This window comes from Salvia hispanica, chromosome 4, assembly GCF_023119035.1.
Source record: "Salvia hispanica cultivar TCC Black 2014 chromosome 4, UniMelb_Shisp_WGS_1.0, whole genome shotgun sequence".
Lineage (NCBI taxonomy): Eukaryota > Viridiplantae > Streptophyta > Magnoliopsida > Lamiales > Lamiaceae > Salvia > Salvia hispanica.
The window spans coordinates 95,641-123,113 of NC_062968.1; the positions used below are offsets into that span (position 1 = coordinate 95,641).

The following is a 27,473-nucleotide window of genomic DNA, read 5'->3' on the forward strand; positions in this document are numbered from 1 at the left end:
AAAACACACTGGGCCTATACATGGGAGATAAATGGACTTTATAGTATTAAGTATGGCATAGACATGATTTTATGTATTCCATTTATATCACAAACTATGCCCCTTTTAACATAGTATTATAATATTTTGGTATTTCCGTCTATTTAATGATTGGATTGTCTGAATTTAATATGCCAATCAAGTGCTCGTGCAAAGATATCTCCAAGTTCAAACGCTTTAAATATTGCATGCAATTTGTGAATATGTCTGAATTTAATATGCCAATTCAAATATATACTCCGTACTAAGAATCAACATTTGGAATCAAAGTTGTTAATAACAACACATAAAGTAATAATCGTAAACCCACGAACCCCAACCAATCTTTACGCCGCTCCGACTCCAAAGAGAACACAAATAAAACAAGGTTTGTGTATGTATTTTAGTTTTTAAAGTTCTCCCCACTTTTGTTTTCTTTTTTTTCTTTTTCAATCGTAGCCAACATAATTTATGTCATAGTTACGTTTATGCTTGCCGCATGTTGATACTAAGATAGTTTGTTTATATTTTAAATAATTTATGTTATTATTTACGTTAATGTTGGCTTTTCCTTTCGCTCTTCGGTAGAAAGTGGAATTATTGTCAAGGTCAACCACCTCAACATATTCAACCAATGCAACAGTTTATGTCACAGCCTACCCTACCCGGCAAGGTAGTTCCATTTTTGTCATTATTATTGTAAACATCTACTCCCTCCGTCCGCTATTAGGAGTCTCATTTATAGGCGACACGAGTTTTAAGAAATGTAGTGTGTGATAAAAAGTTGTTGGAAGAGGTCCCACTTGTGTATATTAGTTTTAAAAGAAATATGAGTGAAATGAGTTAGTGGACGGTAGAACCCTTTTACCATTTATCGTAAGAGTGAATCGGAACTCTTATTCGCGGACAGACTAAAATGAAAAAACGGGACTCTTATTCGCGGACGGAGGGAATATTCAATTAGCAAACATGTTAACAATTAGCTATTGATAATTTTTTTTGTGTATTTTTCAGGAGGAGAAGAAAGAAACAGTTGTTGCATCAGTTAAAGAGAACGCTATGGATGAGGAACCTTTCATATATGCTACTAAGCAGGTACTGATTAATTCAGAAATTATTACTTCATGTATTTTTACGGTAATTCCTTGCATGTTCAGGAGGCAAAAAAGGCATTTAAAACACTATTAGAGTATGCAAATGTGGGGGCGGATTGGAGCTGGGAAAAGGTAACTTGAATCCTCTTCTATGTTCATCAATAATTGTTTTCAACTTAATTGTTAATACATATCAGGCTATGGAGGTAATAGTTAATGACATAAGATATGATGCTCTGAAAACACTTGGTAAAAGAAAGCAAGCATTCAATGAGGTAATATAATTACGTTTATAATTTATAGTAGCTATACCAACTTATCTTGCATATCTTTGATATTTGTTTGTTTAGTACATAATGCAAAGGAAAAAGATGGAGGATGAGAAGAGACGTCTCGTGCAAAGAAAATCTATGGAGGCGTTTATGAAAATGTTGGAAGTAAGATTTTCTTCTCCATTTGATCGATATACTTACATATGTATGCTTGAAACGATTTATGGACATTTGAGTGTAATGTCATTCTTTATTTGCCTAGGAATCTCAAGAACTCACAGCATCTACATGTTGGAGGTTGCAATTCTTTTCTTGCTCAAATTTTATCCCTGTATATTTTTAGTCTAACTTATAATGCAACAACCAGCAAAGCATTGACAATGTTCGGAGATGATAAACGGCTCAAGACACTTGACCTAGACGCGGTCCGTCAGGATCTCTTTAGAAACTATTTGATGGACATTCAGAATAGGGTATGAAATTTTCCTTTGAGTTTTGAGACATCCTATTATATCAAGATAGTTGGTTAATAGACAATAGATGTTGGATGTTATTATTAGTTTGTATATAAAGTATGAATTGGAATATAACAGATGAGGTCTTCAAGCAGTGACGAAGAGTATGCAAGAATTCTTGATGATGCTGTTTATCACTTGGATCTTCAGAGGTTGGTCTATTTAGCAAATTACTCCATTCGTCCCACAAGAATATGCACTCTTTCCTTTTTAGTCCGTCCCATAAGAATATGCATTTTCTAATTTTGGAAAGTCTATTCTCTCTAATTAGGTGGGACCCATTCTCCACTAACAATACTTTACTTACTTTTTCTCTCTACATCTCTCTTATTTTACCAATTTTACATTAAAACCCGTGTCGTCCTCAAAGTGCATATTCTTTGGGGACAAAGGGATTATTTATTTGTGAACACTAATTAATAGTAGTACCATTATTTATTTGTGAACATTAATTAATAGTAGTACCATTTATGTTGCCTTTTTTATAGTGTTAAACTAAAGATGGAGAAGATGGAGTTATACATAGACTCAGCGAATGAGGAAATTTGCACACATCCTGGTTCTTTATATGAAATTTGCATTAAATGTGGGCTACACATACAAGATGATTCCTCCATTCCACTCAAATACATTCATAAGGTTTCTCTCCAATATCCTTACTCATATAGTGTTTCGTACCAATCGGTCTTACTATTCTCCATGCAGAATCTGAGGATTGCTAAATATGAAATGGCTCGATTACGCGACAAAGGTTTCGAGGAGTTGGTTTGTCACAGGAAAAAACTTTATCTGGTCCTTGGTTTAGATGGCATACTAATGAATGCAATTAAACTCACCAATATTAAAGAGGAAGAAACATACTTAATCAACCAAAAAGAATCCCTGCCAGGTATGTTAAACTAATTGTTGGCTGCACCTTCGTTTGATATCGTCCGCTTTACTTATAGTATTATTAAAATTAGATACCTTGAAGAACAACTTGTTCAAAATGGAGAAGAGTAAAATGGTGACTAAGTTGAGGCCATTTGTGCACACTTTCCTAGAAGAAGCTAGTAAACTATTTGAGATGTACCTATATTCCATGGGTGAAAGAGGCTATGCCTTGGAAATGGCAGAACTACTTGATCCTCAAAATAAATACTTTCATTCAAGAATAATTTCACGTGATGATTGCACTCATGAGCATCAAAAGGGTCTAGACATTATATCGGGGCGAGAAAGCACTATCCTCATCGTTGATGATACATCATGGGTGAGAAGTTTAATTTTAATCTTAGGTAGTTATGTTAATGTTGTTTAATAGATTTACTAAAACTGTTTTAGGTATGGAGAGAAAAAATAGAGAATATGATATGGATAGACCGATATCAATTTTTTACCTCGAATATTGGTGTTAGCCTCTGTCAACAAAAAACCGATGAAAGTGAGAGTGAGGGGCCTCTAGCCACTGTTTTGAAGCTGCTCCAACAAGTACACACTTTGTTCTTTGACAAGGTATTATCTTTCTTATATGATTGACAATTTTTTATACAACACCGAAAATACTACCCAAGCACACACAAATTTAATCCAATGAGTTTGAGTCAATCTTTATTGAGTTTGTGCCTTTATCGTATCAACTCATTAGGTACTCGATAATTTTGGGTTAGGTTTGAGTTGAGTTCGAGTAACCTATTGAAAACTAACAATATTATTTTTTCTATAATACTTTAATTTTATTCTCGAACGTTTACATCCAAATTAAATCGTGTTAATCAGGTTTAATAGTATACTATCATGTTTTAATCGGGTAAATTGGGTTTGTGTCATTATCGTGTTGTTGTTGTGTCGTATTAACTCGTAGTATACCAATGTCGTTAGCTGGTATATTTCATACAAGTTTAAAAATAGCTGGTCGAGTTATTGTTGAGGTTAAAAGTGTAATTAACAGGTTAGGATATGATTAGGCCTTATTGGGTTATATCATTATCAAGTTGATTGATAGTGGCCTAACCCACATGATTTTACAGCCCTCTCTCGTATCTAATTTTTAATCGAAGTTGTCATTCTATTACCATCATTTATTAATTTTCATTTTCTCTCTAGGAACGCAAGGATAATATAGAGGAGCGAGATGTGAGACAAGTAAGTTTTGGCTCTACATTTTAGTATTTTGCACTACAATACATGCAAACACAAGAACCAAAAAGAAGAATGAGATGCTTTTAGATCATGCATGAGTTAAAGTATGTTTATTAATGCATTCAAATAGTTTTAGCTGCTTTACTTCACCTATTACGGTTGATTTAGAGATGATACATCATCTTGGCAGGTTGTAAAAACAATTGGGACGGAGTTTCTCGATCATTGCAAAGTATTTAAGAAGTGGATAGTTCCAATGCCGTGGTGTTTTGCAGTAAGGAGCCTCAAAATAGGTATCTTGTTGAGAAGAGCTAAGCAGCAGTCTAATAGCATAAGAACTAGGAACAACTAAAATTTTCTTATATGGATAACTATTCAATTTCATATAATTTTATACGTGAATCTAGAATATATTGATTAATCATATTATTATTATTACTTATTTCTATAGATTTTGGTTTGGATTTGATTATTGTAGTCTTATCTATATTTTTATTGTGTAATAATAGTTATTTGAAATATAAAATTTGGTCAAATTTTGGTTAATCTCATGACTTTTGGAAATGGAATATTAAATTATAAAGTTTCTGTTTTTCCCAATTGTCTTGTTTGTATAAAAATAGATTAGGTGATGTTAAAAACAACATTATTTCAATAAAATAAAAAAAAATAAAAGAAACAAAATAGTACTACTTAATTCTGAAGCACCATCTAACCAAATTTCTAAAAAGAACCATCTACACAACAGAAGCATTATCAAATAAAATTTTCCATATTCAGTGGAGTTAAGAATTCTCATCAAAATCAATTTCATGCAAAGCAATTGACACTTTATTAAATCGACACCAAAATCAGTTACCTCATTCTAGTGGTTCATTAAGAAACAATTCACACAATCATTAGAACCCTATGTGACTATGTGTGTGAAATGTGTTAATGTCTAATTTTGTTAAATAGCTTATGATCAAACGACAATCCACAAATAAAGGAGTCAGACGAATGTATTGTGTATGAGACGAACCGGGGGGGTAATAGCCAATAGGGGAATAAGAATTGTGAAAACAACTTTAAGATTGTATGTACATATAATGTTTCGTTTATGAGATTGAATCTCACGACTTAATCCTAGATGAATAATTATATAATAATAAGTTATAATTATCTCTTCCAATAAAAATACTCGCAAACTCAATCTTAAGTGGATAATTATATGGTAATGAGTTATAGTAAGTGAACTACAGCTATGTATATACCAAAAATTATAAGTTACTCCATAACAAATTGATTAAGATTGGATTATAAATTATATTTAATACTCCATCTGTCTGTGAATAGGAGTCTCATTTTCTTCCGGCTCAGGTTTTAAGAAATGTTAAGAGAAAGTGAGTGGAAGAAAGCAAGTGGAATATGATCCCACTTGTATATATTGATTTTAATATGTGAGTGGAATGAGTTAGTAGAATGTATGATCTCTTTCCCATTTATAGTGACTATGAACCGAGACTCCTATTCGCGGATGACCTAAAATGGAAAAAACAGAATTCCTATTCGTGCACGGAAGGAATAATTTGGTATTTTCATTTATTTAATGATGAGATCGTCTAATTTAATTTGTCAATCAAATGCTCGTGCAAAGATATCTCAAAATACAAATGCATTAAATACTACATGCAATTTGAAAATTTGATTGAATTCAAATATATATATAAAGAAACTAATTATCAACATTTGGAATCGAAGTTGTTGATAACAACATACTGTATAAAAAATAATTGGATCTACAAAACCCAAGTAGTCTTTCACCTCGCCGTCAACTTTAAAGAGAGAAATAAAATAAGCTATGTGTTTTAGGTAATGGACTATTTTCTTTTATATTCTATATTGTACTTACTAAGTATTTGATAGCAAAATTAGCAGTAGTATTAAAGTTTTTAAAGTGCTACCCCACTTTTTTGTTTATTGTAAGGTAACCTAATTTATGTCATAGACTCATATTACGTTTATGCTTGCCGCCTTTTTTTCAATGGTTTTTCTTATACGTAGCATATTAAACCTTAGAGAATATTCTAAATAGTTCAAGCTTTTAAAAATACCTCATTTTAAAATTGTTTAATTTCAGTCGAGGTCTAAGAACTAATACAATCTAGAAAGACATATGTGTAATGAAATATATCAATATAAAAATAAACTAACTATTATCTAAAATTTACCTCTATATTTGGTTATTTCAGTTATGCGGGATTTAATTATTTTTTATCACTACCCTATTTATTATACAGTGTATGTATATGTATACTCTATAGATACGTGTTAATTAAGTAAACTGTTAGTTTTATGTATATAGATACAAATTTTTCTATGAATACAAATTTTTCTTGGATATTTGTTAGAGTTAATAGTTATTTGGATTATAAAGTATTGCTAAATTATGGCCAGTCTTATAAAGTTTGAAATTGGAATATTAAATTATGAAATTTTATTTTTTTATTAGTTGTCTCATCTTTATTCAAAATGTCTTGATGATGTTCAAAATAACGTATTTTATTAAAATAAGTACTTTCATATTTTAATAAAACAAAGTTGTTTCAAATATCATCAAAATATGAAATTTCGTACTCCATCCGTGCTGTAAAAATATGTGCATTTTCTATTTTCATTCGTGCCTCAAAAATATGGGCACTTCCATTTATGGAAAGTTATCCCAATTTATAAATCAAGCTATTTATCCCTCCATTCCAAGATAAGCAAAACACTTCAGATGGACACATGATTTAACGAATTAATATTTAAAGAGTTAAAGTAGATTGCGAAAGTATGAGAGAGCGAATAGTAGAGAAGTAAAGAGATAATAAAGTATGTGAATAAAGCAAGAGGGATAAATTTTTGATAAAAAGGGAAACTACTCACTTATAGTGGGACATACCAAAAAGGAATATAACTCGCTTATCTTGGGACGGAGGGAGTACAACTTATACCATCATTAAGACACTAATAATAATGTGAGTCCTACCATCAGTTAACACTACTTTAACTATCATTCTCCTCTTCTTTCTTACTTTATCAATTTTGTCTTAATTCTCGTGTTATATCATATGTCCATATTTTTGTGGGACAGAGGGAGTATATTAAAGGAGAAATTGAGAAAAACTTAAATTTTGTGATTTAATATTCCGATTTCAAACTTCGTGAGATTGACAAGAATTTGACCAAAATTCATGATATAAATGACTGTTAACTCTATTTATTAAAGGTGATAGAGCGGTTGGTCCGAGTCAATTGGATATGCCTCAAGGTCAAGGTCAAGGTCAACCACCTCAACATTCTCAACCAATGCAACGGTTCATGACGCAACCTACCCTACCTGGCAAGGTAGTTCCATTTATGTCGTTATATAATGGCGCGAGATTTTAGAAGATGTTGTTTTGTGTGTTTAGTGAAAGAGAAAATAGGTAGATATGACATCTTTTATTCCTTTTATTGGACAAACTAAAAAGACATATGCAATTGCACCCAAAATGGAATACGATACAACTAAACTATAATGAGATAGATGGAGTACATATAATATGTGACATAAGGGACACAATTTCCAGGTAGACTTCACAAAAATAGTGGTCGATAAATGATAATAGCTTTTTCTCTATTGTTCAGAAGGGGGACAAAGAAATTGTTGTTGCACCAGATGAAGAGAAAACTGTGGATGATAAACATTTCATATATGCTACAAAGCTGGTATTGACTTAATTCATTAATTATTACAAACATGGATTTATATGGTAATTGCTTGCCCGTTCAGGAGGCGAAAAATGCATTTAAATCACTACTAGAGTCTGCAAATGTGGGGACGGACTGGAGCTGGGACAAGGTAAATTGAATCTTGTTCTCGTAAATTGAATCTTGTTCTCTTTTCATCTATGCTTACTTAATTGTTGATATATATCAGGCTATGAGGGTGATAATTAATGACAAAAGATATGGTGCTCTGAAAACACTTGGTAAAAGAAAGCAAGTATTCAATGAGGTAATATAATTATGTTTATAATTTATTGTAGCTACAACAATTTATTTTGCATATCTTTGATATTTGTTCTTTTAGTACTTAATGCAAAGAAAAAAGATAGAGGCGGAGAAGATACGTCTCATGCAGAGAAAAACAATGGAGGTGTTTATGAAGATGTTGGAAGTAAGATTTCGTTCTCCATTTGATTGATATTCTCACACATGTCTGCTTGAAACAATTTACAGACATTTTAGTATAATGCAATTCTTGGTTTGCCTTAGGAATCTCAAGAACTCACAGCATCTACATATTGGAGGTTGTATTTCTTTTCTTGCTCAAATTTTATTCTTGAATTTTTTAGTCTAACTTGTAATGCAACAATCAGCAAAGCATTGACAATGTTTGGAGATGATAAACGGTTCAAGGCTCTTGACCTAGATGCGGACGGTCAGGATCAATTAAGAAACTATTTGGTGTATCTTCAGAAGAAGGTATACAATTGTCCTTTTGAGTTATGAGACATCCAATTATATCAAGATAGTTGGTTGATAGAGGATTTATATATGTTTGGTTTTATAATTAGTTTATGTATAAAGTAATAAATTGGAATATGACAGATGAGGTCTTCAAGCAGTGATGAAGAGACTGCAAGAATTCTTGATGATGCTGTTTATCACTTGGATCTTCAGAGGTTGGTCTACTTTGGAAATTTAATTGTCAACATTAATTAATAGTACCATTTTTGTTGCCCTTTTGTAGCGTTAAACTTAAGATGGAGAAGATGAAGTTAGACTTAGACTTAGACTTAGAGAATGAGAAAATATGCACACATCCTGGTTCTATACATGAATTTTGCATCAAATGTGGGCTACATGTACAAGATGATTCTGCCATTCCGCTTAAATACATTCATAAGGTTGGTTCTCTCTAACCTTCTTATTTATATAGTATTTCATATCAATAATCTTATTATTTTCTTTACAGAATTTGAGGATCGCTAAAGACGAAATGACTAGATTACGTGACAAAGGTTTCGAGGATTTGGTTTGTTGCAGGAAAAAGCTTTATCTGGTCCTTGGTTTAGATGGCACACTACTACATACAATTTGGCAATCCGATATTAAAGATAATGAAACATTCTTAATCAACCAAAAAGATTCCCTGTACCTTAAACCTACTTGTGGAGTGCACCTTAGTTTTTGATATATTCTACTTTGACTTAAAGTTTTATGAAAATTGGATACCCTGATGAACAACTTGTTCAAATTGGACAAGAGTAAAATTATAACTAAGTTGAGGCCATTCGTGCACACTTTCCTTGAAGAAGCTAGTAAACTATTTGAGATGTACATATATACTAAGGGTGCAAGAGGCTATGCTTTGGAAATGGCAGAACTACTTGATCCTCAAAATAAATACTTCCATTCAAGAATAATTTCACGAGAGGACTCCACTCATGAGCATCAAAAGGGTCTAGACATTATTTTCGGGCGAGAAAGCACTATCCTGGTTGTTGATGACTCAGTATGGGTGAGAAGTTTAATTTTAATCTTAGCGAGTTCAATTCATGTTGATTAATAGATTTCCTTGAATTATTTTTAGATATGGAGAGAGAAAGTGGAGAATGTGATACGAATAGATCAATATTACTTTTTTGCCTCAAGATGTCCTGATAGCCACACTCAAAGAAAAACCGATGAAAGTGAGAGTAAGGGGCCTCTGGCCAATGTTTTAAAGGTGCTCCAACAAGTACACACCTTGTTCTTTGACAAGGTATTGTCTCTACTCTTTTATAGGTTGACAATTTTGGTTATGACTTGGATCAGACTTTATTGAGTTTGTGTCTTAATTGTGTCAACCCATTTGATACTAATAATATTAGTATTTAAATTATACATTAGTTTTATTTTCTGGGTTCATTTGAATAAGAATTAAATCGTGTAAATGAGGTTTAATCGTGTAAATTGTGTTCTTGTCATTATCGTTTTGTTATTGTGCCACATCAACCTATATTATATTGTGTCATTAATGGGCACATATCGTGTGTGGGTTTTTAAATAGCAGGCTTGAGTTTGTGTTCAGGTTCAAACTAGGTCTTATTGGATTAGGTCATTATCATGTTAAACCGATAACGACTCAATCCACACGATTTCCCAATCCTAATCTCATTCCTAATTATTAAGTGAACTTAAGTTCATTAACTTCATTTATTAATTTTCTTTTTCTCTTTTAGAAACGCAAGGATAATATAGAGGATCGAGATGTGAGACAGGCAAGTCTTTGCTCTACGTTTTAGTATCTTGCACCATAATACATGCAAACACAAGAACCAAAAAGGAAAATGAGGTCCTTTTAGGTCATGCATGAGTTGAAGCATGCTTATTCTTGCATTCACGAATTTTCGCTACTTTTGCTTCACTTATTGAAATTTCTTAGGGATGATACATCATCTTGGCAGGTGGTAAAATCAATTGGGCCAAAACTTTTCTATCATTGCCAATTATTTGAGAAGTGCAGAGTTGGGACGCTGTGGCGTTTCGCAGTAAGAAGTCTCAAAATAGGTATCTTGTTGAAAAGAGCTAAAAAGTAGTGCAATAGCATAGCAACCATGAGCAACTGAAATGTTCTTATATGGATATCTATTCAACTTCATTTATTTTGTACGTGAATCTAGAATTTATTGGTTAGTCATATCATTATTATTTATTTCTATAGACTTAATTTGTTAAGTCTTATCTTTATTATTAAGCAATAATAGTCATTTAAAACATGTAGTTTATTTAGTTCTGGTCAAGCCCATAACGTTTAGAGTTTGGAATTAGAATATTAAATTATGAAGTTTCAACTTGTTCCAATGTTATATGGCGTAGTTTTTCTACGGTAGTAAAGAAAACAAGAGTGAGTGAGAGACAACCAACATTAACCCCAACACTAAAGCTAGAAATTTAATTTCAACAATCAGCATGTGCAACTTAATTAAACATTATAGTGAGAAGTTCAACATGTATTAACCTCAAGCTAAAAATAAATCTATGTTCAATGACTTTTCCTTCCTATTGTGATTTACAAACACACCATATCTCAAGATGACTAATTATATACTACTGATATTCAACCAATGCATCAACAACCCTTAGCTTGTTGGAATCGGGCATGGTTAAAGGATTTTGACTTGAAATGGCAAGACTAAATACAAGAGCGGCCCACATTTGATTGTATTGGAGTAAGAAAGCAATTGTTTCATTATACTCATGAAATCAAATGCTTTTCTTTTTTACATGGCCTTGTGTTGTACTATGATCAACACGTATGATATGATCAAATATCAATTTAGAATTGCAGTGATGAATAAAACGCATCCCAATACACAGACTACGATTTTATTGCTTAATATTGCCGATGTAATTAATGCCTAGTTTTATTAAAAAAAGATTTTTTTTATATTTTAAATCTTTACATTGTTTGGCTTATGGAGTATATTTTAAAAAAAGACTAGTTCTATAAATGTTTTTGACTATGACATATTTGTAACATGTCGATTATATAGGAGATATAAGCGAAATAATAAAATAAACAGGTTCCATATATATAATCAAAAGTACTAATACCAAGTAGGTAAACGATCACTATAAAGCTTCCTATATATAAACACGACTTACTTTTAATTTATATTTTGTATGAAAAATAATGCTAGTAAGAAATCTTAGCACTCGAATCAGAGAAAGAAAATTGATTTCTATAAAAACAGTAAAAAAATTCCTTAACATTTTGCACACATGTGCAATGCTAAATAAAAGAGCAGCCCACATTTGATTATATGTGGATTCAGTGGAGTAAGAAAACAATTGTTTCATATATTCATGAAATCAAAAGCTCTCCTTTCCTTTTTACATGGCCTTGTATAATATGATCAACACGTAAGATCAATTAATGAACCAATAAATGTATTAAGCATAACTGTTAATTAATACCGCGGAGAGAGCGAGGAATGAAATCTTTTTTAGGTTTAATTTATTTATAATTTAAAATTAAAAAAAAAATTGTAATGTTTTAAATCTTTTCCTACATTGTTTGGGTTATGTTTTTAAAAAGGACTAGTTGTATTCATATTTTGAATATGAATAGGACATATTTGAAACCTGTGGATTATAGTGAAATGATGGGTATAGTTTGACTTTGTAGGCTATCAAAATCAAATAAGAAATTTTAGCATCAATAATAATAATAAAAAATAAAAACCTTTACATTTTGCAGACATGTGCAATACATAAATTTGTGACCAATAAATACTTTAAGTCCATTTCTCTCCCATGTATAGGCCCAGTGTGTTTTGAGTTCAACAAATATATTGTTTCTCACTTATTTTTTTTATATTTATATTTATGGTTTTTAGTTTTAATTTTAGTCGTAGTTCTTTCTTGTTGTATGACATTATTTATTTATGAAATACACAAGTCTTTGTATATGAATTTGAGACATTAAAAAAGTGGTATGGGCCTTTTAATGCCTAGTATTACTATAAATAATGTTTTAAACTTTTGTCATTGTTTGCCTAGTTTTTTATGTTTGCATGCAAATTTCTTAGTATTATGTTTAGTGAAACTTACTTGTATGAAATAATAGTAATTGGTAAATAAATTAAATGTTTAATTTAATCCAAGTAACTAGCACTAGGAATGATAGGAATGAAGAAAAGCGGAACGGATCACCTAATCTGGATCCTAATACATTTCCTACTTCACCCCTCACAAACATAAAATATAATGGTAGGGTCCACTATCATGTTTGTAAAGGGTGGAGTAGGAAATGTATTAGGATCTGGATTAGATGATCCTTTTCGGAAGAAAAGTGGAACGGATCACCTGATCCGAATCATAAGTTGGTTCATTAGTCATTACTAAGTTAAGATTGTCGATCTTTACTAAGTGTAAAGTTGCATGACATGCCAATTCAATGGTAAATAAAAGACCAGCCCACATTTGATTATATGTTGATTCACTGGAGTAAGAAAACAATTGTTTGTATGATGAACACGTAAGATCAAGAAGATATTTAATTAAGAAACAAAGACACCAATTGTGGAAACGTTTATAATTACAAGAAAGAATAAAATCTGATAATGCGCGTATGCTTTTAACGCTTATATATTAGTATTCCCTTATGTAGACATGTAAGTCTTCGTCAGGTTTTTTATTTTTTCTTTTTCTTTTGATCATTTTTGCAAAAAAAATTTAAATACAAACGCGGATATATGTGCTATGAAAAAGACTAGTGCCGACCAAACTTGATTATATATGTTGATTCATTGAAGTAAGAAAACAAATGTTTGAGTGATAAGAAGAGTTTTTTTTTTTTTTTTTTTTTTTTTTTTTTTTTTTTTTTTTTTTTTTTTTTTTTTTTTTTTGAAAAAATTTGTGAAAACATTTAGAATTACAAAAAGGAAATACACCGCCTATGCTTTTAATGCTCATATTGCCTATTTGTGAACTTTTTATGTATGTTTTTTAGTTTCTATTTTAGTCTTAGTTCTTTGTGTTGCGTTTCATGATTTTCTTATGAACTAATAGTAGTAAGTACATAAATCATTGTTTAATTTAAATCCAAGTAACTGGCACTAGTAATGAAGAAAAGAGGGGTAGGATGGTTCATTACTAAGTTCAAATTGTTGATCTTTACTAAGTACATATAAATTTGCATAACATGCCAAGTCCATTCTTTAATTATCTTCAAATGGCAAGATCCAATAATAAATAAAAGAGCGGCCCACATTCGATTAGTAAGAAAACAATTGTTCGATCAAATATTAATTTAGAGTGGAAATGATGAATAAAACGCGTCCCAATATTGCCGATGTAATTAATTCCTAATTTTAGTGAAAAAAGATTTTTTTTTTTTTTAATGTTTTAAATCTTTACATTGTTTGGCTTATGGAGTATACTTTAGAAAAAGACTAGTTGACTATGACATATTTGTAACTTGTCGATTATATAGGGGATATAAGCGAAATAATAAAATAAATAGGTTCCATATATATATATATAATCAAAAGTACTAATACCAGGTAGGTAACCGATCACTATAAAGCTTACTATATATAAACACGACTTACTTTTAATTTTTATTTTGTAGGATAAATAATGCTAGTAAGAAATCTTAGCACCCGAATCAGAGAAAGAAAATTGATTTCTATAAAAATAGTACATTTTGCAGACATGTGCAATGCTAAACAAAAGAGCAGCCCACATTTGATTATATGTTGATTCAGTGGAGTAAGAAAACAATTGTTTGATTATATTCATGAAATCAATTAATGAACCAATAAATGTATTAAGCATAACTGTTAATTAATACAGCGGAGAGAGCGATGAATGAAATATTTTTCAGGTTTAATTTATTTATAATAAAAAGAAAAAGATTTTTGTAATGTTTTAAATCTTTTCCTACGTTGTTTGGCTTATGTTTTTAAAAAAGACTAGTTTTATTAATATTTTGGATATAAATAGGACATATTTGAAACCTGTGGATTATAGTTTGAGTTTGTAGGCTATCAAAATCAAATAAGAAATTTTAGCAGTGAATAATAAAAATAATTTTAGCACTGGAATCAGGAAATTAAAGAAAATTGATTTCAATAAAATTGAAAAATAAAACAAGAAAAAGGCAATTAAAAACCAATGCGACTATAAGATGATTACTTAGTGAGGGCTGTTTTAATAATTATGGAAAACATGAGTACTCGTTATTTACAGAGGCCGAGGAGAGCGACGAATAAAATGAATATAGATTTTGCAGGCATGCGCAAATTAGGAGCAGAAATCGAAAGTAAATTCATAAATCCAATAATATCCAAAAGGCAAAGATGACACAAATTATATAGAGTATTTACATACATATGTATGTAAATAAATTATTCAATCTACTAGTATGTACAATAAGGCATGAGTATTTAATAATTAGGAGGCATTAGTATTTAATACTACTAATAATTAGGCATCATATGACTAGTAATTACTATTTACGAGGCATGATATGAAGACCTGCTTCAGATGGTAGCGATTTCTGGAGTCCTCCTCTGAGCTGTAGTAGGAGGAGGAAGGGGATTGATTCGGCGGTGGGCGAGGGGGCGTCGGAGTCGGCGGAGACGGCGGTGGGCGAGAGGGCGGCTTCGGTGGCGGAGTCGGCGGTGGTGTCGGTGGTGGGGGTTGTCCTGCCATTTTCTGTGAGATCTCTGTTTTTTTCTCTCCGTGTGAGTGTGAGAGTGTTCGTGTGTGTTGTGATAAATATATAGAGAGAGTTTGTTTCTATTTCAGCTCACCATGGAAGCGGCCTCCCCAAGTCTTCCCACTTTCGGGACTTGGGGTGCTTTCATTATCATCACTTATACCATAAAATCCAACCTTTTTCCAACTCTCTCTAAATTTGTCTACTCATTTCTACTTAATCTAAGCGGAAACAACCACCAAACTCCCTCATTTACTTACATATCACCACATTTAGGCTACTCTTTTTGCAGCCAGGGGTGGAGCTTCAGATCATGTTTCCATCCTCGACCATCCTTGCTTTTATTTTATGTGTACATTTTAGGGAATCCACCCTTATAACTTGCACACTCTCTTTAATCTTTAATCAATATAATGCAAAACAACTTACTATTACAAATTCTAAACGTCTTTATGATATTATTCATTCAAACTAATTCTCTCTCACAATACATTATTCTATTTCGAATGTTCCACAAATTACAATTCAACCACATTACTGAGCCCAGTTTGGTCATTATTTGGAATTTCTCAACGACTTTCAACCCATTTAATTTATGACAACACCACTCATGCATCATCAAAAATAATTTCTGACCAAAGTAATCATTTTGCCATCACATGCCATAATTGCAAGTTTAATTCTTAGGACACTTCTCATTCACTTACTAGGTTGGAACGTTATAATATAGGAGTATATATTAATAATGTACATCAGTATTAATTCTTGTCTATTACTATAAGATTTCATATAATCACCAATCGACTCAAATAAATTCTCATCTTATTTTCACTTAAATATTAAGGATATTTTATCTAAAGAAGTTTCCAGGGAAAACATATACTACTAGTATAACCGATCACAGTATGTTGCAATTCATTAGTATACTCAACTTCAAATTACGTCGACACTTAAATAATTTTTAGACCACACTCATGAATTAGAGAATTAATAAAAGAGTATATTGATTACGTTTGGCCAAACAAGCTATTTATTAGCGTGATTAAGGTTGTCTGCACACATTGGCTACATAACAACATCAATTTGGATTAAATTTTAGATGCAATCATATACCAACAACATGAATTTTTCCTTTTATTCAAAACAGTCAACACAATAAAAAAAAAAAAAAAAAAACTTCGAATCATAGTAATGTTTTTTTGAAGGATATTTAGGCTACTCTTTTCCTTTAATTTAGTCTACTTCACTCACATATTTCAAATTTATTAATTTGCCTCTAAATACTCTTTTGCAAATCGGCTTGTTAGGGTGCCCAATGGAGATGTCATTTTCCTCAATTAAATAGTACCATATGATTATTTTCTGCTTTTATCCCCTATTCTCAATTTCCACTCCGGTTTATCAACCAAAGCTTTGCCCTCCTTACCAAAATTCGGTCATAGTAATGTTTTTTGAAGGGTGGAGTGGTCCCTTAAAATTTTAGTTTATATTTATCACACTAAATAATTATAGAATTATTCATTAATAAGGTATTTTACAGTATTTATAGAATAAATAAATAAAGTTATTCCTGGAAAGCATGTAGATGAATAAGTTCCAATAAAGGAAGTACTAGTATGCACAGTATTATATACTCTGCATAAGGAAGTACTAGTATGCACAATATTTATAAACAAGTACTAGATATTTCATTGTTTATAAGGAATCTGCATTAACAAATAGCATAAATGGGAGCAAACTTGATAAATAATCATCAATGTACGAAGTGAAAAGGTACTACTATAATAATTATGCGAATTGTTACATCTTAATCATAAAACAAATATCCAACTATACACAAGAATCTCTGCTTGGTTTTTTTCAAGGTTCAAACCTGAAGCAAATCGAGCATCATGTACAAACCACAACTTCCATACACCTTCTGATTTCAGTTGCCTTCTTTCACCTTCTTTCAATCTCAAATATCTCAAAGGTCACTCTTGAGGCCTTGTGTACCGAAGGCAATGGGTTTGGCAAGAACGCGTTCCATCGCCTTCACGCTGAGCGGGTTGTCCTTGCTCTGCACATTGAATCATTTTATATAAGCCAACAATCCCAGTCTCAAGAATATCATGACAAAAAGCAAGACAGAGACGCAATTCAACTCACCATTGAGCAGGTACCGGCATACACGTTGCACACAGGGTACTCGTGTGGGCAGCAACTGTAGTGGTCCTCGCAGCAAGTGGCACCCTCGAGAGGGCAGCATCCCCATGCGAAGCAGTACTTTCCGTACTCAAAGACGCAGCAGCAGGTCGTGCTCTCAGGGCATTCATAGTATTCGTCACAGACTGATGGCTTTGGTGGTGGGGACGGAGGAGATGGACCCGGGTTAGGGGGGTTTGCGCCTGTCTTGGTTGGGTACGAGGGCTCTATGGCAATCCCACAAAGACCAGTTTTAGCTGCAACGTTGCGCTCCATCCTAAGATACCCCTCCTCTCCCCAGCTTGAGCCCCAAGAGTTCCTAACGATCCAATAGTCCTTTCCGTTTTCAGTGCCATACCCAACAGCAGCCACACCGTGGTCCAAACTCGTCCCACACTTCCCAGTGAATATACCCTGTGATTTGTAAGACCAGATCATGTACTCGGACCAAAATTCTTTGAACTACTAAACAATTTTTCCAACTAATGAAAATGGAACTTGCTAGGCATTAATGTGCAGAACTTACTGATTGATAGAGTTGAAAGTCCCTACCACCGGCTTCAATGGCAACACTAATTGGTTGGCTGGCAACTGCCTTCTGCAGCGCCTTCTCATTATTCACAGGTACGTCTTCATAACCATCGATCGACACAACTTTGGCATTTTTCTACAAAACAATTACCAGGGACGTCGTTAGGTCCACATAAAAACCAACTAGAATGCTAATTTAGCTCAAAGAAACTGCCAACAAAGAATCAACGTTTAAAACTAACCCTGTAAGTATCACATCTGCCATCCCTTCCCTTGTAAGGATAATCTTCTTCTGAGTCAATCCCACCATTTTTGATAATGAACTCAAATGCATAATCCATGAGACCACCATTGCACCCTTGGTTATAAGACGTATCACAATCCACCAGTTCTTGCTCGGAAAGTGAGATCAAAGATCCAGTTTTGATCTGGTTGATACCTTCTACGGCAACAATTGTAGAGAACGCCCAACAACTTCCTACAATATTCAATAATATAGAGCATGCTTCACTATCAAGATTCTTGATTACAATAATAGAATGAAGGCATGTCTTGCACAAGGAAATTCATTGTCTTTTCCTAATAAAATAGAGCAACAGATATTGTAAGCCACAAATATTTAATTAAAATGTCATTTATAAACCGATTCATGGATGATACTTGCAAGACTCTAATAGCACAAAAGTAGACGTGGGAAACAGATTTACATACTGATAAGATATGAAAGCCATCAAGATTCAACCTTTATATGCTCACTTGTAAAATGATAATAATTGCAAGCAACACAACATGAATCCATTATTTCATTGTGTTATTTAAATTCGCCAAACATGAAAACTACATCACAAAAAGGACACGTTGTTCATGTCTACAATCCTATAGACGACAAAAACAACAGCACACACTCTTCTAATTCATTTTTTTTTAAAATAGAAAATAAAAACAGAAGAAATGAATTACCACAGCTGCCCTGATCCTTGACCGGAGCCACCGCGCCCTTGGTCCTCCAGTCGATTGAGTCAGGCAAGACATCGCCGTCTCTCAACGCGTAGCGATCGCTCTTCTTCGCGGCGAGCCTCCGCGGCCTCGTCCCGAGATGCATCCTCCTCCGGTACTCCTGATTGGTCAGATCGGCGAAGCGATTGAGGCCTAACTTGTAGGTCCGCCCCTCGGCGGCGTTGTGCTCCTCGATGTACCTCAGATTCTCCTTAAAAACCTGGAATCGCTTCTCCTTCTCGCCCAGGGCGTTGTACGACTTGCCGTGCTTCACCATCCACGACTCGTGCATCGCCGTCAGCTGCTTCTCGTCGTAGGAGATGATCGACATGTCCGCGGCGCATGCCAGCGCGAGAAAGAGCGAGAGGAAGAGCAGTGATTTTGCAATCGCAGCAGCCATTGTTAGATTTTAGGAGATTCCTGTGTTTGTGGATGAAGATGAAGAAGTGAGATTATAAAGGGGGGGAAAGGTTTGGACCTTTTTGGGAATTATTTGATTTTAAAATTTTCTTCCAACTTGCTTACCTATGTATATGTAGGGATGTGATCATATCATAACCCATATTTATAGTGATAATCTAATAACCCTCATTTTATAGATGAAAAATATCATTTTATGGAACAGAATATCATTTTATGGAATAAAAGTATCATTTTATGCATGTTGAAAAAATATCATTTTTAGTAAAAATGATACTTTTGACCCGTAAAATGATAGGGTTATTAGATTATTACATAAATATGAGTTATGATATGATCGCACACCTGCATTATATAAGCAACTGTGATTAGTCATTAGATATTGAGATACATTTTTATGATAAGTCTTTCCTTATACACACGCCATTTATTTTTGGGAATTTTGGATCTCTCTTCTTAATTTCACGCGATTCATTGTATTGATAAATTTGAATCATAAAGTTATATTGCTAAGACATCTAATTAAAATATGTGATCTTTTTCTAATACTGGTCACATCATAAAATATACAGTGACTGTGCCTTGATATTTTTATTACTGAAGGAGATATTTTTGGTTCAATTATTGGTAGTATGAATCTATTCGTTACTTCTATTACGTAAGGTCAACATCATCGCCTAACGAGGCCAATTTGATGAATTTAGATTAAGGTTTAGTTGTCACTCACAACATAATGGACAATTTGTTGTATTTTCGTAGTTTTTAATCACATTATTGAGAGGGTGTGACAAAGATTCTCTGCAAATCTCTTTTATAGACCAATGATTTGTTGTACAATTACTGTATGATACTCTGACGATAAAAGTACAACTTTTAATTTTAAAAAAAAACAAATGGTTGGTGTAAATGATATCTGGATAAGCCTATAAAGTAGACAAAAAAAGTAACCTACTGTATTAGTAATACGTTTCTACTTTCTACTTTAATATTCGTCATATAAAATGAAAAAACAACTAATTCTTGTTACTATTTTACATGGATAAAATGAAAATGGTTAATTCTACCTACACGGTATAAAATGGCACCTTTTTTCTTTAAATTTCTTTGAATAGCTTTTGGTGTTATTGTCATAATTTCAGTTTAATCAGGGGCCATGTATGTTTATCATATTATCAAGACATTTTTTGAGATAGATGCAACTTCTTCTTGTGGATGCACGCATCTTACTTCACCACTCTATTTAAATAGCAAAATCAATATTTTGATTTGTGCAAGTTTTTTAGTTTTGGGTTAATTTGGCATGCTTAAGAGCTGAGACAATTCATATGTAATTAACTAATTAACCACTCCAAAATATTGCAATCATGTCGTTACATATGGGTGCATGCATCTATTGTCGTCCGATAATGTATCTGTCACATTTGGAATAAATAAATATTTAACGTATAACAATTAATGAAAATTTATGTGTTTTACACTCCATATGTTTCTGTGGTGGATTGCACTTAGTGAAAGGATATTTCCATACGTTCTTTATAGTACAGTATTTGCTAGTTTTAATTAGATGGCAAAGCTGGAAAAGCCCAATAAAGTTGTGGAGTGTTAATTATATGGAAATTGATTGTTGCCCACTAAATTAAGGGAATATAGCCCAACAATTTAATTTCTTTTTGGATTCTAAATGCTGAAGTAGTTGTAATTGAATAAATTACTATTGAGTATTTTCTTTCTTTTAGTAGATTTAAATCAACATTTTTAGTTTGCCATTTTTTTATTGTATTGATTAATAAATATAGAAGCGAGCACGAGTAAAATAGATCACCCGATTTATGAACTGTAATTATTTTTTACCGGGCCAAGGCCCAATAATATTTTCTTGAAATTAATTAGATAAAAAAAAAGGAGGAAATGCAACGGTTGGCCGTTGGCCCTGATTTGCATATTTTTTTAAGAAGAAGACCAACAAAGTTATTTATAGATTTTTTTCAAGAAAAAACTATAAATACCTTCAAATACGTAAAGTCCAATTGTATTGAAATGTTTTCTTGTGGCGTGCATGATGATCCTAAACCAAGTCAAAAGCATGGAATTAATGATGTGTTTCAATATTTGATTAGATGTATCTGTTGAAAATTGCTATTTTGAGATGATATGATGACCTCATTCGTAACAGAAGAAATCAAGCATTGACAAGCACGCATTAGATACATGGGGTGAAATATTGGCAATCTCTTTTCACACACCCATGTTTTTTTCCTCTCATTAATAGGCAAAATTTTCCCTTGTTTTTGGTGCGTGTTAATTTATTTTCCTAGAATAAATTCGTATTGACTACTATATTCCTTATCTATCGAAGTATATGAATCTTGATTGAATTATTAGTTAAATCCGAACCACTCATTCATTCCTAACATCACACCAAATTCAACCTAATTAGCCTAAAATCAAGTTCTAATCACTATTATCATTAGAGTACAACTCCCTTTTGGTCCAAAACATATAGTCAAATTACGAATTTGGTCCATTACATTTATTTTCCGATTTTCAGGTCCATAACATACGAAATTGTTCTCGGTTTGGTCCTTTTTGGATGGCACCGCTAAAATGCAGAAGTCAAACGTTAATTAGCAAAAGTTTGATTAAATTAAGCTTAAAATTAGATTATTAGTGACTAAATAATTTGCTAATTATTTTCTTAAAAAAATATAACAATAAATATATATATTTTTAATCGTGTTTTCATCAAATCTGTTCATATGATGTAAAAAACTTATTGGAGCTCACTTAAACATTCCATCAAACAATTGGTGTGCACTACGCTTTAACACAAAATTCAGCACAGCAGCAGCATGAATCTTGCCGGAGACCCGCCAGAAATGCACGTCAAATGCTCCGAACAGAACCACTATCTACCATTTCACACAGCAAAGCTACTTACCCGCCCGGGCATACATCGCAACGGGTGAGTTTTGCACCAACAAATACAAAGATTCAAAGGCGTAAGGAGTCCAGAATGGGTAGATATTCTATCACCCAGCCGGGTGATTTGTTAGTTTCAAAATCTACCCGGCTAGCTAGCTCGCAAATGCATCGAAGAACAAGTTCGAATCTCGAAGAAGAAGAAGCAAGCTAGCTTACAAATGCATCGAACTCAAAATACAAATTTCAAACAAAAACTAGGATTTTCATCAAATTAATTCAACATACAAAATATCCCAACAACAACTACAAAACATAGAGCATATACAACAATATACATAAATTTCTCAAATTTGGCCTTCTCCTTCGGAGGAAGTGGCGGCTTACGAGAAACCGAGCGGTCGCGTCTAATCTTCGTCCTCCTCTCTAATTCGGGGTCATCGGCGTCAATCGGAGGTCGTCGGCACCCTTGTAAGAATTATGGTTTGACTTTGACTCGTCATTACCAGAATGTAGCTCTGCTTCGACTTCCACGGCGGGGCTAGGGTTCGACTACACCAACCCACCTTCGGGACTAGGGTTAGCTACCGACGGACCAGGGCCCTTCTCGCCTTCATTCTCAGGTGGATCCACTTCATTTTCAGGTGGGTTCGGCGACGGCGACTCCCAACTCATGGTTGGAGAGAGAATACCTTATATTCGCGAGAGAATTGAAGCAATAATTGTAGAAAACAGAAACGAGAGAACAAAAACCCTAACCTCTTGATTTCAAATTTGTTTGCTCAGTGTTCCTAATTAAGGACGAAGTTTTGGTGGATTCTTTGCTACTGTGTGGGGGAAGAAAGAACGAGAGAAGAAAAGAAGAGAGGTAAAGTGTTAAACTAAATAATTGTTATTTTAAAGAAAATAAATATTTAGTATTTTTTATGAAAACAATTAATTGGTATATTTTTTAAGAAAAAAATTAGCAAATTATTTAGTCTTTAATAATCTAATTTTAAGCTTAATTGAGTCAAACTTTTGCTAATTAACGTTTGACTTCCGCATTTTAACGGTGCCGTCCAAAAAGGACCAAACCGAGACTAATTTTCGTATGTTATGGACATGAAAATCGGAAAATAAATGTAATGGACCAAATTCGTAATTTGACTATATGTTTTGGACCAAAAGGGAGTTGTACTCTTATCATTAAGATATAAAACTAAACATTTGGTATCTTTGATTTTTTGAGTAGGCTACCGATTCACAAATTAATAATTTAAAATCCGAAACCTTCAATTGGGTCAGACAATTTACATGTGTCGAATAGTTATCGACCGACAAAATAAGACCAAAGTCCAAATACTCATTTAGAATAGTGTTAAGTTTTCTTATTGTGTTGTCTTGACATACACAGAAGATAAAAGTTTGATGATGGATTAGACAACAAGTTTACGATAAATAACTTAAAATTAGAAACCAAATAATTCACGTGTATTGGATCATTATTGATTGATAAAGTACAATAAAACCAAACATGAATACTTATTCAGAATATGTGAATTAATATAACAGGTGTTATGTGAAATTGATTTTTCATCGTTAGTCATCTAAGCACAATTACAAATGGGAAAGATAATGTCAAAATAGCTCATTAATTTCGTTCCCCTAATCCACATGAAACACGCATTATCTTCTTGTTAAAGTAAAGTTAGGAGTGAAAGTCAAAAGAAGCCCCAAAATAGGATATCAAAACAAGAATTCATTCTCTTCCATAAAAAGAAATCCCTAGTGACATGACAAAGGTGACCCATTGAATTTTAAAATCATAATAGCATCCGGTTCCCGGTAAGTCCAGAAGTTGGTGGATGACTTTCTTATTTAAATACTTCCTCAGTCCCCCACTAAGAGTTACTCTCTCCGTCCCAAGGTATTAGACCAACTTTCCTTTTTGGGATGTCCCAATATATTAGACTCATTTCCTTTTTTAGCAAAAAGCATCTATCTTATTTTATTCTCTACCTATTTTTTTCTCTCTTCTCTCCCCTACTTTTTCCCTCTCTCATACTTTACTCTCTTCACTTTAACTATTTAAATATCACTTCCTTAAATCATGTGCCCAAAAAAAGTGAGTCTAATACTCCGGGACGGAGGGAGTACATTTTTCCATTTCGGTCCGTTCCCAATTAAGAGTCACACTTCATTTTTACCATAAATAATAAATAGGTCTCACATTCTACTAACTCAATTCACTCACATTTTATTATAAAACCAATATAAAAAAATGGATCTCACATTCCACTAACTTTTTCAACTAACTTTTCTTCACATTTTTTAAAACCCGTGCCCAGCCAAAGAGTGACTTCTAACAGGGGACGGACGGATGGAGTATATAGAATGTCAACTCTTCCTGACTGGCTAGTGTAGTGTAGGATCATATTTCCCATTTTGCCCCTCCTCTCTAATCCAACGGCTTATTAATCCCCTTTTGACTTTCTCTCCCTTCACCCATTTTTCATTTTTGTCAAATCCTCCACCACTTTCTCTCTCCTCTACCGACGTGTCGCCCCGCGATTGGTGGAAATCTCTATTTAACCCTTGCGCCTCGACTCAGCATTTCTTCTTTTCACAAATCTCTCTCTAGATGGCGGTGGAGCTGATGCCGGTCCACCATTTCAACTCCAACGCCGCTCAGGAGGCGGCGGCGGCGGGTCTCCAAAGCGTCGAGCAGCTGATGAGATTAATCTCCCACCAACGGAATCTCGACGCCGCCTCTGACTATCAAACCGTCACCGACGCTGCCGTCCACAAATTCAAGAAGTTCATCTCCCTGATCGACCGGGCTCCGCGAACCGGCCACGCCCGGTTCCGCCGCGGACCCCCGCAGACCGAACCGGCCGGTCCATCGGTCCACACACCGAAAACCGATGAGACCGGGCCCGGTTCAAGAATCCACCACCCTACGCCGGTTCAGCGGCTGCCGCAGGCGAAGACGACGACGACGACGATAAACTTTGCGTCGCCGACGACATCCTACATCTCCTCTCTGACAGGCGGCACAGAGCCGTCGATGTCGTGTGGGTTTCAGATCACAGGGCGGCCGCCGCTATCGACGACGTCGTTTAAGAGGAAGTGCAGCTCGATGGACGACGCGTCCCGTTGCCACTGCCCTAAGAAAAGGTCACCTAAAATTATAGAAAAGTCAACTAATTAATTTTATTAAAATTCCTTCCTTGGTTGGTTGTTCCTAATTTGGTTAGTAATTATTTTGAACAGGAAATCGAGATTGAAGAGAGTTGTTAGAGTTCCGGCTATTAGTATGAAAATGGCTGATATTCCACCAGATGACTATTCTTGGAGAAAATATGGTCAAAAACCCATTAAAGGTTCCCCTCATCCTAGGTAATTCTTTTCTCTACCAATTTTAATGAAATTTTTTGAATAAAAATGTTATAAGTGAAAGTTGATCTAAATATTGTATATATGCAGTTGATCTCATTATAATACTATATTTTAAGGTTCAATTTGATTGTTAATGATACTAAGATTATATTGCTTATATATAGATGTCCTCTCATTGTAACATCTAGTATCCAATATAATAGTCCTAGTACACATTGCATCGAAAATTAATTGAAGTTTATGATGATTATTCAGGGGTTATTACAAATGTAGTAGCGTAAGAGGGTGTCCGGCCCGAAAGCATGTGGAGCGGGCCTTGGATGACCCGGCAATGTTGATCGTAACATACGAAGGAGAGCACAATCATGGTCTTTCAGATTTGGAAACGCCTGCTGTAGTACTTGAATCATCTTGATCGGACGGCCCAGGTTTCGCCTTGTGAAAGAGAAGGAAGCTTCGATCAATCACCACCGTCCATTTCGTGGAAACACATGGTCAACGATGAGAGGGGAACAAAAAATGTGGGACCCATTTCGTTTGATTTTTAACTTTTTCTTTTCTTTTCTTTATCACACACCGTTGAAAAATCAATTGGATTGTCTAGGAAGAATATTGAAAATGGTAGGAAAAAAGTGGAGAGAGTTGTGGATTTAGTGGGAAATGAATCACGCAAGTTTGAGAATATAAAAATGTTCTTTGAGGATGATTTGATTTCTAGTGTATTTCTTACTCCTACTTTTTAAATTTTTTAAATTTTTTAGTATGTGGTGGGTTGCTTATAGATACCAAATTTAACTAGTTTCGAGTACGAGACTAATGTTTGAGGACAATTCTTTGGAGTGGTTAGTCAATGGGAGAAATGAGTAATTATTAGTTAATGACTTGGTGGAATTATATGAATTAGAACGTGTCGTGTGTGGGACGGTTGAATAGTGAATACATCTATACAATATATAAAAGGAGAGTTTTGGGGGTATTTAAGGAAATATCCAGTTGTTAAGGATCTAAATCCCTAACGATTCGATAAATCGGACAATAACCAAATAAAGATTATCCGACGCCCGTGAAGATCGGCGGAGATAAGGATTTGGGCGGCTGTGCGCGGGTTCCAACCCATCGGGCAACGGCTACGAATCAGATATACGTTCCGGCTGTGCGCGGAGACCTTCCGTCGGGCAGCAAGTAGCGTAGGGGACTATGGATTCAAAGCATTTCGCAAGACATTTGGCCAAAACAATATATTCATTGATTCATTGTTGGATGATTAAATATGATAACATGCTCTCCTGTTTATAATACTAGAATACTACCCTAACTTATTGAATAAGAAAACTAACATATGGAAAAGATTTGATGAATAAAAAGATAACTAATTAATTGTGATTTCCGTAAATATGGATAGTATCATCTTCCTATCTCAAAGCTCATTTTGTTAAGCATGAGTGCATGCAGATTATACACATTTAACTGAGAAATACACAATACAGAGCTAGCTCGTGATTTAGTCGAGGAACAACCTCGTTTTGGTGTTCTCACGTCGTATTGGTTAGTAGTTGATACTTCTATCAAGTTAAGGTCATGATCAGCTTGCTTGGTTGTGTAGCTATGTGTGAGATTTTTTACTTGTACGTTTGTAATCAATATAAATTGCTCGAGTTCTCCACTGGACGTAGGTTTAATTGGCCAAAACACGTATACGCTATGTCGTTGATTTTTTAAATTTCAATTCTTGGTTAAGTTTATTGACGAACGATGGGTTGATTCTACTAAATAAAAGAAGAAGGTGGTACAAGGCAAACTC

General features: G+C 33.8%; 3 protein-coding genes across 3 annotated transcripts; 2 read left to right on the forward strand and 1 right to left on the reverse strand.

The window, feature by feature from the left end:
• The first annotated feature begins 652 nt into the window (after positions 1-652).
• Positions 653-10,316, forward strand: LOC125224053 (pre-mRNA-processing protein 40A-like). The gene is made up of 21 exons (XM_048127395.1): positions 653-691; positions 1,033-1,113; positions 1,176-1,244; positions 1,310-1,387; positions 1,463-1,549; positions 1,647-1,681; positions 1,728-1,857; positions 1,978-2,055; positions 2,605-2,788; positions 7,271-7,389; positions 7,672-7,752; positions 7,817-7,885; positions 7,964-8,041; positions 8,117-8,203; positions 8,302-8,336; positions 8,406-8,511; positions 8,638-8,711; positions 8,780-8,936; positions 9,005-9,064; positions 9,623-9,793; positions 10,254-10,316. Exons 1-21 carry the CDS (start codon positions 653-655, stop codon positions 10,314-10,316), a joined length of 1,881 nt encoding a protein of 626 aa, XP_047983352.1.
• Positions 10,317-16,960: 6,644 nt separating this feature from the next.
• On the reverse strand, positions 16,961-19,463 carry LOC125224027 (low-temperature-induced cysteine proteinase-like). The gene is made up of 5 exons (XM_048127366.1): positions 18,917-19,463; positions 18,199-18,434; positions 17,952-18,092; positions 17,390-17,839; positions 16,961-17,300 (listed from the first exon to the last, which is right to left on the reverse strand). Exons 1-5 carry the CDS (start codon positions 19,350-19,352, stop codon positions 17,208-17,210), a joined length of 1,356 nt encoding a protein of 451 aa, XP_047983323.1. The 5' UTR covers positions 19,353-19,463; the 3' UTR covers positions 16,961-17,207.
• Positions 19,464-24,819: 5,356 nt separating this feature from the next.
• LOC125219412 (probable WRKY transcription factor 7) lies at positions 24,820-26,389 on the forward strand. Its single transcript, XM_048121384.1, has 3 exons — positions 24,820-25,450; positions 25,547-25,672; positions 25,928-26,389. The coding sequence occupies exons 1-3, from the start codon at positions 24,915-24,917 to the stop codon at positions 26,085-26,087; spliced, it is 822 nt and encodes a 273-aa protein (XP_047977341.1). The 5' UTR covers positions 24,820-24,914; the 3' UTR covers positions 26,088-26,389.
• The last annotated feature ends 1,084 nt before the right edge of the window (positions 26,390-27,473 follow it).